At 40.9% G+C, this 17,397-nt stretch overlaps 1 protein-coding gene across 1 annotated transcript in view; it reads left to right on the forward strand.

The window, feature by feature from the left end:
- The first annotated feature begins 460 nt into the window (after positions 1 to 460).
- LOC129773738 (uncharacterized) overlaps positions 461 to 17,397 on the forward strand; it is a 28,780-nt gene continuing 11,843 nt past the window's right edge. The window contains exon 1 of the mRNA XM_055777382.1: positions 461 to 468. Coding sequence (XP_055633357.1) covers positions 461 to 468 — 8 coding nt within the window. The remainder of the gene's footprint in view (positions 469 to 17,397) is intronic.

Consider the following 17,397-nt stretch of genomic DNA (forward strand, 5'->3'; position numbering starts at 1 on the left):
TGAAGAGCATTATCTATCACAATGTATCAATTGACCTTACATGACATTATACAATCTTTTTACTCACAAAGCAAATATAATATATTGGATTCAATTGAATTCGGGAATTGTTTCATTCCATCAAAAATTTAATAAATACAAACAAATGATTGATAAGCTAAGGTAGTCCCACGTCAACCTTGCGGTTATAGGACTCTACAAAAAATGTGATTCAAATATAGATTTAGTTTGTAGCACAAAATACTGATAATTGTTGATTTTCGTACGATGTATAAAAGCTGTATGGAACTACGTCTGTTATGCGTACAAACAGTGATTTTTCGAAAACGTATTTTCAAAATTGCTCAAATGTTTTTTAACAATTTTTTTTTTCTTGCATGTTGATCGTACTGTAATACGTACGCGTATCAGCGAAAAAGTCGATTTTGTTCGTTTTGTCTCTTACGTCTCTTATACAAACATGGGCAGGTAAGTAATGATGTCCGCTAATCGTTCGATTAATCGATTAATCTAATACTTTCTACGAAAAATCAATTATTAACCGACAGAATACTGTGCAACCAATAATCGGCATGAACGAATAATTTTCATCGATTAATCGATCCAAATTCGAAGACAAAACGCCGGTGCGGTGCGGTATGCAGTTTTAATTTCTAGAGGTATTTTGATTATATTGAATTCACAATGTAGTTACTTCTGTACGCAGACCTGAAGAGAATGCTCGCTGGCAAGAAATTCAAGACCGATGATGAAGTGATTACCGAAACTGGGGCCGAAACTATAAACTTTTCAGCCGAACTGTTGAGCTAGCAGTTCCTCTATAGTGTATCATTTGCTTTTTGCTACCGTTTTGAAACCTGGAAGCAAAATAAATTCTTTCGTATTTTCGGGAAGATTCCACAATGAATGAACCGACTGAATATGAGACAAGCCAAAAGAGCATTTTTTCAGGATAGCAGAAGGGATGCTATCCAGTATTCAGCATCCTCCATAACGTCGGAGTTTATTCGAGTTGATGAGCCAATCGATGATAAGTGAGGTACATTGAAGGTTGCAGCGATAATTCGATCATGATCGAATTATGATATGATTTCACCCAGTTGTCCCAACTTCCAGCAAATCAAACAATATTGAAAATCTGTCAAGAGTAGGTTGAGGAAGTTGGCTCAACATGCTGCACAGATATTGGAACAAACTGGTCACTGAGGTAATTTCGTGGAAAGTCTGCGATTTCATCCGTAGCCCACATGAATATTTGTTTTTTTAAAAATTCAATGAAAGTCTTCATTTCGACTATTTTTCATTTGACTTGCGTCAAATGAATCCCGTAATAGAGCGATTTCAAATAGTACTTGAACCATACTTTAGCCACAACTAGCGCAAATTATAGTGATCGGTTGCGGTGTCTGTCATAATTCCTCCGCCATGGAGAAATTCTCTCGCATCTCTTTCTGAATACGTCTCATCGAGAATTCTCTCTGTGGGTGGAGCTATAATCGTTTCCCCTTCCGCACATGTGTGTAATTACAAATAGGGCAATCGGTTTTTTGTTTTGGTCGTTTATTCAGGCTTCCCTCTACACTACACACATGCTGGAAACTGCAAATCTGATCCGACGTTCATTTTTATGAAAATGAAACGCACAAAAGTCAATTAACAATTGCTACATAAGTTGGAAGTGTTTTTCGGATTGGATAGAGAGCGGTAGAGCGGTAGAATCTTGTCTAATTATAATATGCAAACGGATACAGGTTTTTGCAGTTGTGGATGACCCTATAAAATTTTTGAATCTATCCAAATGTTTATTTGTTTAAAGTATAAATAGCTGAGTAGTATAAACTTTATACTTTCAGCTTTTGTAGCTTCGATAGTTTTATTAGATATTAAAACGCATTATTTGTAAAAGAGATGAGTGAGCATTATTGTTAAGTGACCTATTATTGCTCACAATGATTTTATTTGCAATACTGTCGTGACATAAATCGGACTTGGTCATAATATTGTGCTGGTATAATTTTAAACAAACATCTAACTCATCGACACTTCGTATGAAAATATTCGTTAATCATCTGAACTTTCATCTAAATATACAGCCATTCCATGCCATTACGATATAGTGGTTCTCAGATTTTCGTGAAAAGTGGTTTTTTTTTCAAACTGTATACAATCGAGTCCTAAATTTTACATAATCGAATCATATATAATCGAGTTTGTATATAATCGAGTCCGACTTGCATGAGGCACTAGGTTAACAAAGAAAATATTGATTAAGTATGTTACTCAAACTGAATTGTAGCGATCACGCAGGAACTGTTCAATCACAAAGAAATGTTCGAATAGTTTCACAGGAACATTTTCAGTTGATTTCAATTTTCCGGACATATTCTTCAGGTTTGATTAAACGTTCGAATTAACATCTCAATAGAACTACTATCTTCAGCGTTTTTCTCAGGTTTTTCAACACTTTCCAGTATATCGGTATCTGGCATCAGATCACAGCAAATCACGTTTTGGTCCTTATTGCACTAATTATTAAAAGACATTGAGCAATCGAACGGTATTGTACCGTCGACATCGCTCACGACACATTAATTATGCCAGCGGAATATCACTCCCGTCAATGTTGGTTGTGAATAGGGGGCCTCCGTAGCCACATTGGTTGCGCGTTCGCTTAGTAAGCGATCGATCGTGAGTTCGAAACTCAGGGCCGCCATCATTGACCATCTTTGTGTTGTTACAGAATAACTACGTCCACGCAACAATCATCAGCGATGGAGATCGATCCACGGTCGAAATATGATCGATTCATCCATACAACTGCTCTGCTCTACCAGACATATCGGGCTGCTGTTCTATAAATAACTCAACAATGATCAATCAACTGTCTCCGCTGTCCGGTCTAACTGGATAATGGAAGAACAGATAGAAAACTCTTACGCCTAAATGGCTGCTACTGTGTAAATGTGTACCATATGGAATGGTATAGAAGGGAATACTCTAACGCCGAAAAAATGGCAACTGTGTAATGTGCTAATTTATAGATATGATAAATATGTGACATGTACACGATTAAAATTCGGCTCTGTTACAACTAAAATGCCAATGAGCCTAAAATAAATAAAAGGGACAAAAAAAAATGTTGGTTGTGCTTTAAAGTTAGGATTTCCCAGTTTCTGGACAAATTCTCAAGCCATATCCCGAAGTATAGAAGAGGGGTAAATTATTTTGTCTAGCTTGACAAGACAAAAATTCATTGACCGCTCCAGCTTCTCGATTCTGACCAACCTTATATGCTTTTGGTCTAGATACAATTTTCCATTCCGATTCCATTTTTACTTTAGTTTGAGTAGTGTTGATACCGCACTTAGTGCAATACTGAAATTATTTGCAGCTTCAGACCCCTTCCGTCCATATTTTTCAACCTGCTCGATGATGCTCAAACCTTGCGCAATGGTTAGCGTTTTGATTGTTCGCTTGAAAGGTTTCTCGTGGTTTTCCATACTTGAAAAGAAATTGTTTGATGACACGAACACTCCGTCTTCACTTTCAAGGGCAATTGAAATCTGAGGTAATAACGCACAAAAACATGTACGCGAAAATCAATCGAGTTAGGGAGGTGAAAATCCATGGAAAAATGAATCAAAACACATCGAGTAAGAGAGGCATCGAGTTAGGGAGGTATCGTGTTATGGAGAGAAGAATGCTTGTAAAATCGAAGATGCCATGAAATCCATCGAGTTAGGGAAAATATCGAGATACAGAACATCGAGTTAGGGAGAGTTGACTGTAGTAATAGTAATAGAAATAGTAATAGTAATAGTAATAATAATTGTAATAATAATTATATGTACCGCTATATTATAAGTAAGAACAAGCTTGGCCAGTAACACCGGCTGAGTGTATCCTATGGCTTTCCTTCCATACTAACACAGTCCTAAATTCCCGAGACATTTATGAGAGGTCGTAGAGTTCTCTGCATCTCTCTTAAGTAAATGTCGAACTAACGTTCCTTCCCTTTCCTTAGCAGTTGCAAGGACGTGGCCAGGACAATTCTTAACTGTTGGAGAAAGCATGCCTTCATCTAAGAGATATTACTAATCATCAGCAACGGATGGAGGCTAGCTTGTAACTAAATAGTTCTGAATTCGTACCACCTACGATATTGTGCGACTTGCTCAATGCTAATGCTAATGCTAATGCTCAGATTTTCGTGAAAAGTGGTAATTTTGTACATTATTGTAAAGCATTAGCCCCTTTTTTTATTTTTGACGTAGGACTACGTCTAACCGGAAGATATAGGGGGTGAAATGGAAATCTAGGCACTGAACAAGTAGGAAAAAATACAAGATTTGGAACGCTTATAACTCGAGTATTTCTCAATAGATCGCAAAGGTTTTTGCATCAATTGATAGGAAATATAACTACGCATCTATCATAACGAATAACATTTCATTTTTCTTGAGAAAAATAATTGAATAATTGTGAAATATCAAGCATTGTCAAAATGCACTATGTGCCCATTTTTGATTGGTCCATTTTGTGCTCCTCAAATCGTACCGACCAAAACGGGCAACCAGAGCAGCAGCGAAATAGAATGAAGCACGATTGGAAAGGAAAAAGAAAAAAATGAACGAAACATTGGTCGCAGTCTCACACATGCGTAACTCTCGAGCCAGCCAGTCAGCTTAAAAATCCCCGCTCCGCTGCCGTAACGATCATTCTCATTCAAACCGTACACCACATCGGTTCGCATCACAACACATCAACAAACCAACCCAAGCAGCCATGTCTGGACATGGTAAAGGAGGAAAAGTGAAGGGAAAGGCAAAATCCCGCTCGAACCGTGTTGATCTGGAGTTCCCTGCAAGGGTAGCTAGGCCGAGCGCGTTAGTACCAGTGCACCAGTCCACCTAGCCGGCGTTATATAGTTTCGGCCGCCGAAGTGATCGAGTTAGCTGGCAAAGCTGCTCGCGACGATAAGAAAACCCGCATTCGGAACAGAACACATTCGGTTCGGTGGACATCAAGACAACAGGCAGTTGCAGCGAGTGGCGAATGGCAAACGCAATCGCAAAACGGCATCAGGTAGCAGAAGAAAAAAGTTTGTTCTTTATACAAACTGCTTTGGTGGCAAATCCAGAACAAGGCGGCATCGAGGGCGATCGAAATGGTTTTCTGCAATACCACGAGTACTAAGTTTTCTAAATTGGAACCATTCCATAAAACAAGGCGCTTTTCAGGGCCATTAAACCTTCCAAAAAAGAGTTTAGGAAATACAGTTCAATGCTTTCTAAAACATTATCCAAAATAATAATAAAACACAAATTGATTTTTTCATAATTTGTTTGCCAGGATCTGATGAGTATGTGAATTTGACAGTTGTTCTGAGCTTATTGATAGTTGGGGACTTTCCTGATTATTCAATTTTCACCAATTCTTAAATTGTTTCCAGATTGAAAGTACAGTAATTTACAATTAGTTCGACATTAAGCTAATTGGACGGACATGTAATGCGACTTATTTAGTTGGAAATTTTTGTAAACATGGAGATCCAAATTATGACCCCACATTTAAAGTCGACACTGTACCACTGTCATCGCAAATGTTCAATTACAGGTTAAAATCGCCTCCAATGCGATACTGAGTGGCGCTTCGGCACGTCGCATTGAATGAAATTTACTGTACAACATGTGACAAAGCTGGATGGGAAGAAATTTTCCAACTGTGAAAGCTGTGGCGAGTGGCAACAAATCTCTAAACAGGAAGGTTTAGCCGAACAAGATGAGGATATCGAGTGATAACAAAACAATAAACTCTTTAGATTGAAGATAATTTTATGATCCTGAAAAGGACCCTTTTTAGCCTGCATGTGAATCCAACGAGCGAACAAATCGCAATGAATGTATTTTTTTGTCATCGCTCCCTTTTAACGCTCATTCGTTCGCCTCGTTGGACTCGTCCCTCTGGCTAAGTCTACCGATTTGTCTCTATCCTGTGAGTGTGTACCGCTAGAGTATAAAACACGCCGACCCCAAAAAATATCTTATTTTCTTTCAAACCGTAAACCCGTGTGGTTGTACGGCATCGGCATCGTGGACGTAACAAAGGAGGACAAGTTAAGGGAAAGGCAAAGTCTCACTCGAACCGTGCAGGTCTCCAGTTCCCTGTTGGTCGCATTCACTGATTGCTCCGCAAGGGTAACTAGGCCGAACGGATTGGCGCCGGAGCACCAGTATACCTAACAGCGATTATAGAGTTTCGGCCGTCGGAGTGCTCGAGTTGGCTTGCAAAGCTGCTCACGACAATCAGAAAACCCGCATCAAGAACAGAGCAGCTTCGGTTCGGCGCTCATCAAGGCAACAATTAGTTTCAGTGAGTGGCAAAGTGTTTCTCGGGCACGTCGCATTAAATGTAATTTACTGAACAACATGTCACAAGCTGGATGGGAAGAAATTTTCCAACTGTGAAAGCTGTGGCGAGTGGCAAACGCAATAGCTAAACAGGAAGGTTTAACCGAACAAGATGGGAATATCGAGTGATAACAAAAACACAACACCAAAGGTTCTTTTCAGAACCATCAACATATTCATAAAGAGTAAACAGTAAACTAATCCATTTTTCAGGTAGATAGGTAGGTTTTCACGTAGGAGAAGAAAATAAAACAATATATTTAAAATATATATTTAACAAAAGCTGTCCCCTGTGTATAGTCCTACGTCACTCCGGTTATGTCCCCGACATTACCCACCCGTCTTTTTTTTTCATTAGGGTGACCATTTCCTTTCTATGGTGGTCCGAAAAATATTTTTTTTCTAATTTTTATCAAAAATGTTTTTTTTTCAAAATTTCATAACTTTTGGATTACTGGACCGATTCAAATGATCCACATATTAAATTGAAGCCTATGAACTAGTCAGTCTTTTTTTCTTAAAAAAAAAACATAACACTTTAATAAAAATTATAGGAGGTTGTGTCCAAGATACGACCGCATTGTTGACGTAGAACTACGCTGTTATTTTATATAAGTCACTTGTTTATACCTTCGGATAGTATTCTATAATGCTGTGACCAACGAAACCATTATGATGACGGAAAACAAACAATGTTAACTGCTTGGAAAAGACTGAATTATGCCACATAGCTTGTACTCTGCTGTAACACCCATCGATGCGAATTCGCTGATGAGTTTGTCAAGAGCGACCGCATTCACCACCAGCGGAGGGAGCTTGATTTTGGTTGCTGCCTGGGTAACGGCGTTTACATTTTCGACCGACGCGCCGAAATCGCCTACTTTGCTGTTGTTCGATGCGGTGTCACACTCGCGAAGGCTCGGTTCAGTGCGAGCGCTTTTCACTGCACCAACAACGCGTGCATCATTAAATGACGCTTGCCTCGAAATTTTATTGCCCCTGGCAATGCATTCGTTTTTTGCAGGGCTCGAGCCTGCCTTCCACTTCTTCTTGTTCATCACACACTACGCGAAGCGTCCAATTTATGACGCGGAAAGAAAAACACACGATACGAATAACGCGAAAAATGAACTGAAAACACCACACGACGATATCCAAGTTGGATTACCACTGGTGGGGTCCAATCTTAGATCGAAGCGCAACGAAAGCAAAGTGAACTGGATTGCTCAACAGTCCGATGCCGAATGAAAGTTTGCCTCAGCGAGATCCACTGTTTATACTCTAGGCAAGTATTCCCCTTCATCCTTCTACTTTTCCTTTGTTCACGGAGACTTTAAATTGTACGATTTCCCCTTCGTTGGTCGTCGATAAGTTGCTCGTTCTTGACAGCTCTGTTCGGGAAAGCACACAAATGGACACAACAAATATATGGGAAAATGGAAACGCTTAAAGTTTTCATGAATTTTAACCATTTACAAACCAAGGGATTCTAATGTATAGCATATTAAACAAATCTTATGGAATTTCCGATTCGTTTAGTATGTAAATCGCCAAAATCCGTTCGCGGCAACAAAAGTTATTAACGTTAACTTTATTTCATAAAAACGTGACCTGTTTTCTAATCTGGCACCCTTCATGAAAGACGTAGTTCTACGTCAAAAAGGATTTTGTTTTCATAATTATTGATTGTAAATGTTTGTTTATAGTTTACATCAGGTGCTGCCAAACATTTGGGCATTACGGGCGACTAATTCTCGCCTAACTTATGAAAAGGGCATATCTGCATTGATCGATTCACTCAATCAGGGATCCCAGGTTTGAAGACATGTCTTCATTCTAAACACATTTGATTTGTGAAGACATTTTGATGGCAGTATATATTATTTTTTTTTATTCGTTTATTTTTACAGGCTCAGTTACGTAAGTTTAATGGAGCCGAATTCTTAAATATGTTTTTAAAACTATATATATACAAACAATTTTCTTTAATCTATGGTTAGTAATGTGGGAAACCGATTACTCGCGGTGGACTCGAGTTTAGAAGGGTGACATAATTTTTCAGGAAAAGGATGGGATATAAGTAAATTATTACAATGTTGGTAATCACACACACAAGGAGACCAATTACTCGTAAAGGAAGAAAAGTAGGGTATAAGGATATAAGGATAATCACACACGAACATCGATAGCTTTAAGGAAAACATATATTTGGGACATGTAATCAAGGTCTAACCGAGCCAACACATCTCTCACCGGCACATTGGGCTGCCTTCCTCTAGCCCGAAGGGAGTTTCCTAAATTCGATCTGGCAACAAGATACACCTCACACGACCAAACAACGTGTTCGATGTCGTGGTAACCTCGGCCACAAATGCAGAGATTGCTACCGGCCAGATTGAAACGAAAGAGTAACGCGTCTAACGAACAGTGATTGGACATGAGTCGGGAGAAGGTGCGAATAAAGTCCCGACTCAAGTCCAGACTTTTGAACCATGGTTTGAGGCTAACCTTAGGGATAATCGAGTGAAACCACCGGCCCAATTCATCTTCGTTCCACTTACGTTGCCAGTTTGCGATGGTATTTTTACGGACTAAAGAATAAAATTCATTGAAGGCGATTTGACGCTGATAAATGTCGCCTTCAATTGCACCTACCTTTGCTAATGAGTCAGCCCTCTCATTACCCGGGATTGAGCAATGTGAAGGGACCCAGACAAAGGTAATGACATAACAGCGTCTGGATAAAGCACTCAAAATTTCTCGTATTCTCTCAAGGAAGTACGGCGAGTGCTTTTCCGGCCTCACTGAACGGATAGCTTCGACAGAGCTAAGACTATCCGTTACAATGTAATAGTGTTCAACAGGTCTTGAGGCGACGCTGTCCAGCGCCCAGTGTATTGCTGCCAATTCAGCAATATACACTGAGCAAGGATTCTGAAGACTGTGGGAGGTGCTAAAAAGTTCGTTGAACACTCCAAATCCTGTGGACTCGTTTATAGTGGACCCATCAGTAAAGTACATATTATCACAATTGATACGCCCATACTTTGCATTGAAGATCGTAGGAACGATCCCCGATAGAAGATAATCTGGAATATCATGGATTTTCTCCTTCATGAACAGATCAAAATGTACAGAGGAATTGATGTAGTCAGGAAAACAAACACGGTTGGGAATATACGAAGAAGGATCAACCTGCATGGAGATGAATTCATGATATGAACTCATGAATCCGGAGCGAAAATTCAGCTCGATCAGCTGCTCAAAATTCCCGATCACCAATGGGTTCATAACCTTACACCGGATGAGGAACCGAAGAGATAATAAATTGAAGCGATCTTTTAGTGGGAGTACGCCTGCCAAAACCTCGAGGCTCATGGTATGTGTTGAGGGCATACATCCCAACGCAATACGGAGACAAAGATACTGAATTCGCTCGAGTTTAATGAGGTGTGTTTTGGCAGCTGATTGAAAACAGAAACTGCCATACTCCATCACTGAGAGAATAGTTGTTCGATACAACATTATAAGATCTTCGGGATGGGCTCCCCACCAGGTGCCGGTAATTGTACGGAGAAAATTTATTCTTTGTTGACATTTTTTACTCAGATACCTAATATGGACCCCCCAAGTACATTTGGAGTCGAACCAGACCCCAAGATACTTGAATGACATAGCATGAGTGATCGGTTTACCCAAAAGTTGAAGCTTTGGTTTTGCTGGTCTATGCTTCCTAGAAAAAACCACCATCTCTGTTTTCTCCGTGGAGAATTCGATCCCTAGCCCAATGGCCCAGGTTGAAAAATTGTTCAAAGTATCTTGTAAGGGTCCTTGCAGGTCGGATTCGTTTGATCCTACGACAGACACCACTCCATCATCTGCAAGTTGTCTTAGGCTGCAATTTTGTGTAAGGCAATTGTCGATGTCGCTTACATAGAAGTTGTACAAAAGGGGGCTTAAACATGAGCCCTGGGGGAGGCCCATGTAAGAGAACCGACTTACTGCCGAATCTCCATGAGAAAAGTTCAAATTCTTCTCACAAAGCAAGTTATATAACATATTATTCAATAGAGGCGGCAGACCCCGAGAGTGTAATTTGTCTGACAAAACCTCTATTGAAACAGAATCAAAGGCCCCCTTTATGTCCAAGAATACTGAAGCCATTTGTTTTTTTTCGGCGTAAGCCAATTGAATTTCTGAAGAAAGCAACGCAAGACAATCATTTGTCCCCTTGCCCCTGCGGAACCCATATTGTGTATCTGAGAGTAGGCCATTCGTTTCAACCCATCGATCAAGGCGAAACAAGATCATTTTCTCCAACATTTTCCGTATACAAGACAGCATTGCTATTGGGCGGTACGAATTGAAGTCGGACGCGGGTTTTCCGGGTTTTTGAATAGCTATAACTCGTACTTGTCTCCAATCATCTGGAACAATATTATGCTCCAGAAACCGATTGAATAAATTCAACAAGCGATGTTTCGCCACATCAGGGAGGTTTTTCAGCAAGTTGAACTTAATTCGATCCGATCCCGGAGCAGAATTGTTACATGAAAGGAGAGCAAGAGAGAATTCTACCATCGAAAACTCGGAATCAAGATCGCACCTATCTTGTGGTATAACTCGAACTATTTTTTGCACAGGAGCGGAATCAGGAAAAACCTTCTGTGCAAAATTAAAAATCCATCGATGTGAATATTCTTCGCTTTCATTCGTTGAAGAGCGATTTCTCATGTTTCGAGCCACTTTCCATAATTTTTTCATTGACGTTTCTCGTGACAAACCTCCCACGAAATTTCGCCAATAAGCACGTTTTTTCCCTTTGATCAAATGTTTGAACTGGTTCTCAAGGGATAAATACGTTTGAAAATTTTCAGGGGTTCCACGTTTCCGAAAAGCTTTAAATGCATTCGATTTTTCTACAAAAAGCTTGGAACATTGGCTATCCCACCATGGATTGGGAGGCCTTCGACGAATAGTGGAACCTGGGATGGGTTTCGTTTGAGCGCGAACCGCGCTGTCATAGATCAAACGAGAAAGGAAGTTATACTCCTCCACTGGAGGTAAACCATCTCTGGAATTGATGGCTAGAGCAATCGCGTCCGTATATTTTTTCCAGTCAATGTGTCTTGTGAGGTCATATGCCATGTTTATAGATTCAGAAAAATTCGACCCAATGGTGATGGAAATTTTGATTGGCAAGTGATCACTACCGTTGGGGTCCTGGATTACATTCCACTTGCAATCTAGCGATAGTGAATTCGAGCAAAGCGAGAGGTCAAGAGCACTTGGGTTAGCAGGAGGTTTAGGTACACGTGTTGTTTCCCCAGTATTCAAAACGGTCATATTGAAGCTGTTACAAAGGTCATATATCAACGATGAACGATTGTCATCGTACTGTTCCCCCCAGGCAGTTCCGTGAGAGTTGAAGTCTCCCAAGATCAATCGTGGCTCAGGAAGGAGTGAGCACATGTCAACAAGTTGCTTGCGGCTAACCGCAGCTCTCGGAGGCCAATACAAGCTGACAATACAGAGGTCTTTTCCTCTGATGTTTGCATGACAAGCAACAGCTTCAATCCCTCCAATAGGTGGAAGGTCAATTCGAAAAAATGAGTGGCACTTATTGATAGCCAATAGCCCAATAGCACCCCTCCGTATCTGTCATCACGGTCCAAGCGTATAATATTAAAATCATGGAAAGAGAGATCATCTCGCGAAGAAAGCCAAGTTTCGGACAGAGCAAAAACATCACAATTGAACTTATGAATTAAAAATTTGAATGTATCCAATTTAGGGATAAGACTACGACAATTCCACTGTAAAACAGTGATATCTCCGACCTCTCTATTTGAATTAGACATCAAGAGAGATAATCATTGCAAGGAGGGGCCATGTTTGCATCAATTGTTGCAAAATTGTCTTTAATACTGGAAGCATTGAGATGACAATGGTTCTGATGGAGTCGGAGACATTAAAACACGTGAAGATTTGATCCACAAGGTCAGTCAACTTTATAAATCCCGATTGGGAAGTTGAGCTGGACGGAAAAACAGGGACAGATGGGGTTTTTGATGTCCCCTCGAGTGCTGGGTCGTTCGAGGGTGAACTATTCCCACGGAAGCCAGGAGGAACCTGATTTTGCTTGTCCGCTGCACTCGATTTTATAGGCAAACTAACAGGGGGTATCACCGGGGGAACTTGTTCTTGAAATTTGGGAGTGGTCACATTTTTGCGCCGGGGATTCCCTTTGAAAATAAACGGTGTGCCCCCGCTAGCTGTGTCCGCTTCCATTTCATCAACTGGCAACGTAGAGAAAACATTGTGTGTGGAGATTGTTTGTTGTTGTTGTTGGGCCAGTGGAGAAGCGCCCTTTAAAATTTCCGCAAAAGTGCGCTTCGAGCGTTCCTTTAAAGAGCGCTTCTGTTTCTCCCAGCGATTCTTGTAAGTTTCACAAGCTGAGAGCTCATGTGGAGATCCCCTGCAATATGGACATTTATGCTCAGTCGCACTGCAGGATTTCCCCTCATGTTGCTCTCCGCAAGTGGCACAGCGCTCCTTGTTGGCACAATAAGCTGAAGTGTGACCAACTGACTTGCATTTTTGACAAGTCATGGGCTTTGGCACGAAGAGTCGCAAAGGCAGCCTCAATTTATCCACCATGACGTAGTCAGGGAGGGCGGAACCAGCAAAAGTTACTCGAAACGAGTCGGACGGCGTGAATTTAGTCTCTCCCCCTTCTTGGGAGACTTTCCCTAGTTGGCGGCAGTCCAAGATTTTAACACTCACCATAGGGAGTCTTTTAAATTTTCCAAATCCTTCTTTTATCATTTTACACGTCAGACCCGTTTCAGTTACCACCCCCGAGATTTCTACGTCATGGGACGGCACGTAGACACGATACTCCAGGGTGAACCTCTGATCGATCACAATATCGTTTGCATGTTTCCGATCACCCACGATAACACGCAGTTTGTTCGGTCTAACTTTCAAAACTTCGATCACGGAGGAGTATCTTGTCAGATCTTTCGTGATCTGAATAACATTCAGCGCTTTTCCGTTTGGTTTGGGCCGGAAGAAAACAACCCAGGGACCAGTTCCAGGTGCGTCTTCTGGATAAACCTTGACCCGGGGAGAGGACACAACAGGAAGGGAAGACGAGGACGAGGTTTGCGCGGGAACGGTGTCGTTATAAGGGGGAGAGGAAGTGGATGGTTGAGGGGGATCGGAGACAACAGATGAGGAATGCGAGGTCGAAGGTTGAGTGGAAACAGGAGGGGGAAGCGATTGAGAGGAGAGATTTGCGGATTTCTTGGAGGGGGGCTTTTTAGTGTTGGTTGAATCTTCTTCAGAAGATACATCTTCTGTTACGCGTTTTAGCGACTTTCCGGCCCCTTTCTGGGCGACCGAGGGAATCTCAATATTTTCATTGTAAGAGATCTCCATACTTGGAGATCCATCTCTATTTGCCATAGTCGGCAATTATATGAAATATTATTATTATATTTTATTGAAATCTTATTTCTATCAAATCTTAAAATATATTTATTTCTAAAAATACCTAATTGCACACACCGGTGCTGCTGTACTCAGCGATCACCCGATCGCGTGCTGTGTGCTCGGCACAAACGAGATAGTGTATCACACACCACCAAGGAGTAGTCTGGAACGCTTCTTCACACTAACGAACGGCGGGTCACACCAATACCAATTAGTGTGCGATTGACCATCGATGCCCGTAATGGCGCTGGTTCGACGAAAATCGAAAGCCAGCCACTTTGCCTGCCTTTGAGGCTAACTTTTCTTCTCTCACTGATGTTCCACGGTGAGATAGATGCGCGGCGAAAAAAAAAACCCAGGGCGGGAAACAAAAAAAACTAACGGTTCTCGATATTCGTGGTACTCGATTACGGTAACGGGATAGAGAGCACTTACGTCCGATTACTTGGCGTTGTCGACGATGAATGGATGGCAATATGAAATATGTGAAGATGTTTCAGTATGATAGCGTATGTGGGTTATAGAGTGATATTATTTCAATGAAATTAAAACAATTGGCCGAAAATATCGTCAAATAAAGTTTTTTGTTCGCTTTTTTATCATTGTCACTTGTTCACTTTTGTTCTTAGTAATCAACGGAGACTTTTGTCTCGGGGTTATTAACTTGCTTTTTTCAAACTTTTTCAAGCAGAAAATCCACATGCATATAAAATGAATTGAACAACAAAGCGACTTTTACTTCAAATTCTAGAGTACTTCCAGCGGTCTGAATGCATATTGCCCCTAGAAACATTAGTTCATTTGCGCTCGAGAATTCGAATGATTGTGACATTGTATTTTTTTATTATTTTGGACCTATAATATACAATAGATTAACCTTCTTTCAAACGACCACTTCACAAATCGAAGGTTTTCCGGTTAAATATAATATTCGTTTCAATAATTAGTTTATGGATATGGATGGAGTTACAACCAAAACTTCAAAGCTATAATAAACAAATTGAGTTATCACAGTTCCCTTTTGGAGGCGATCTGGCGTAGCGGTAACATCCATACCTCTCACGCTAAGGGTCACGAGTTCAATTCTCACTCCCGACATTCTTCCGAAATGGAAGGTAAAAGTGACGAACCAGCCAAATGTGTTGAAAGTCACTATAGTACAGAAAAAAAACAGTTCCGTTTTTGGTGAAGAACTGGGTCTATATTACCTCTATCAACGCTTTATCAAGCCAATTATCATTTCTAAACTCATAAAATTTAGTTCAAAGTTGCGCAATATATTCTATGTTCACATTTATTGAAATAAACTTCAAAACCTAACAGTAAGTTTTAGAAAATGCGCTGTAAAACAGTACCAATTTAAATAAACATTGAATTAGCTATTAAACTTTGCTCAAAAGTAAGTTATGAATTTTAGTTTTTTTTTTTTTTTTCCAAAATATATATTTTTATCAAGGCTCATATGGCGTTAGCCTCACGGGGCCGGGAGTTCAATACTTTGACAATTTTTCTTATTATCTATGTTAGTAATATGTAACCGATTACTCGCGGTTGGCTCGAGGTTAGTATTACAAGTGTTTTCGTAATTCGGATGTTGCTGTCTCCAATGCTCTGTACGTGTGCCTGACACGGGATACTTCCTATTGGGATGCAGCTGACCCTCAATCAGCAACGCCCCCCTAGTCTGTACCTCATATCTAGCGTGGTGCGTCTTTCTCGACTCGAGGAATCCAGGATAGAATGGTCACTAACCGGCGCAATCATCAGTTCATGTAGAGTTGTCATGAGCGGTACAACCTTTAGCTCTTGTTGAATCATCAGTGGACTGCACAACCTTTGGCCCGTGTATCTGTAAAGAGTGTGTGTATGTATTGCCGCGACTAAGTAAAAGTTTATCGATCGGATAGGAGGGATATAAAACGGGGACACAACGAAGAAAACATCATTAAATGTTGACATCGGCGTTCCTGAGGAACAGGCATAGATGAAGCAGAAGATCAGGATCACGGCTACCTAAGATATCCCGGACGGGGATCTCCGATTGTCTGCCTTGTGCTCTCAGTGCTCTAGAGAGCTGAGAGCGAGCAGTATGGAACCGGATACACGACCAGACAACATGCTCGATGTCGTGGTAGCCATCGCCACAATCACAAAGATTTTTTGCTGCGAGCCCAATGCGATAGAGATGCGCGTTTAGGTTGTAGTGATTGGACATAAGCCGAGATATCACGCGGATGAAATCACGACCTACATTCAATCCCTTGAACCATGCACTCGTCGAGACCTTAGGGATAATCGTGTGTAACCAACGACCGAACTCATCTCCACTCCACATGCGCTGCCAACTTACGAGCGTGTACTGACGAGGAATGTGGAAAAGTTCATTATAAGCAATTTGCCTTTCAAAAAGTGTGCCTTCTAAAGCGCCCACCTTAGCTAGCGAGTCCGCTTTCTCATTCCCCGGAATCGAACAATGAGAGGGAACCCATGCTAAGGTAATCTTGAATAATTTTTCGACCAAAACACTCAATAGTTGTCTTATTCTAGTTAGGAAATAAGATGAGCGTTTATCAACCTTCATTGAGCGGATTGCCTCTATTGAGCTGAGACTGTCTGAAAAAATAAAATAATGGTCGATGGGCAATGTTTCAATGATCCCTAGTGCGTAGTATATCGCACCCAGTTCAGCGACATACACGGAACAAGGATCTTTGAGTTTGAAAGAGGCACTGGAATTTTCATTGAAGATGCCGAAGCCAGTGGACCCGTTCATGAATGAACCGTCAGTAAAGAACATTTTATCAGATCTAACTTTCCCATATTCTGCCGAAAATATCGGCGGAATATAATCGGAGCGTAGATGATCTGGGATTCCATGGATTTTTTGTCGCATGGACAGATCAAAAATGACAGAGGAATTGCAAAAGTATGGGAAGCAAACTTGGTTGGAGATGCCTGGTGAAGGGTGCACGTCGTGGGTAAGGTACTCATGGTATATAGACATAAAACTTGACTGAGGAATCAGTTGGAGTAGATTTTCGAAGTTATCAATCACCAATGGATTCATGATCTTGCAACGGATGAGAAATCTGTAGGATAATTCTGTGAACCGAAGAGTAAGCGGGGGTACTCCTGCCAAAACTTCGAGACTCATCGTATGTGTCGAATGCAAACACCCCATGGCTATACGCAGGCAACGATATTGTATTCTCTCCAGCTTGAGAATATGAATCCTGGCAGCTGATCGGAAGCAAAAACTGCCATATTCTAACACTGATAATATCGTTGTTTTGTATAACTGAATGAGGTCTCCTGGATGGGCACCCCACCATGTTCCGGTTATTGTTTGGAGAAAATTGATTCTTTGCTGGCATTTCTGTTTCAAATACGCAATGTGTATTCCCCAGGTACATTTAGAGTCAAAATATACTCCAAGGTATTTGAAAAACATCGAGTGCTTGATCGTTTTGCCGGATAGGTGAAGCTGGAA

Source organism: Toxorhynchites rutilus, chromosome 3, assembly GCF_029784135.1.
Source record: "Toxorhynchites rutilus septentrionalis strain SRP chromosome 3, ASM2978413v1, whole genome shotgun sequence".
Lineage (NCBI taxonomy): Eukaryota > Metazoa > Arthropoda > Insecta > Diptera > Culicidae > Toxorhynchites > Toxorhynchites rutilus.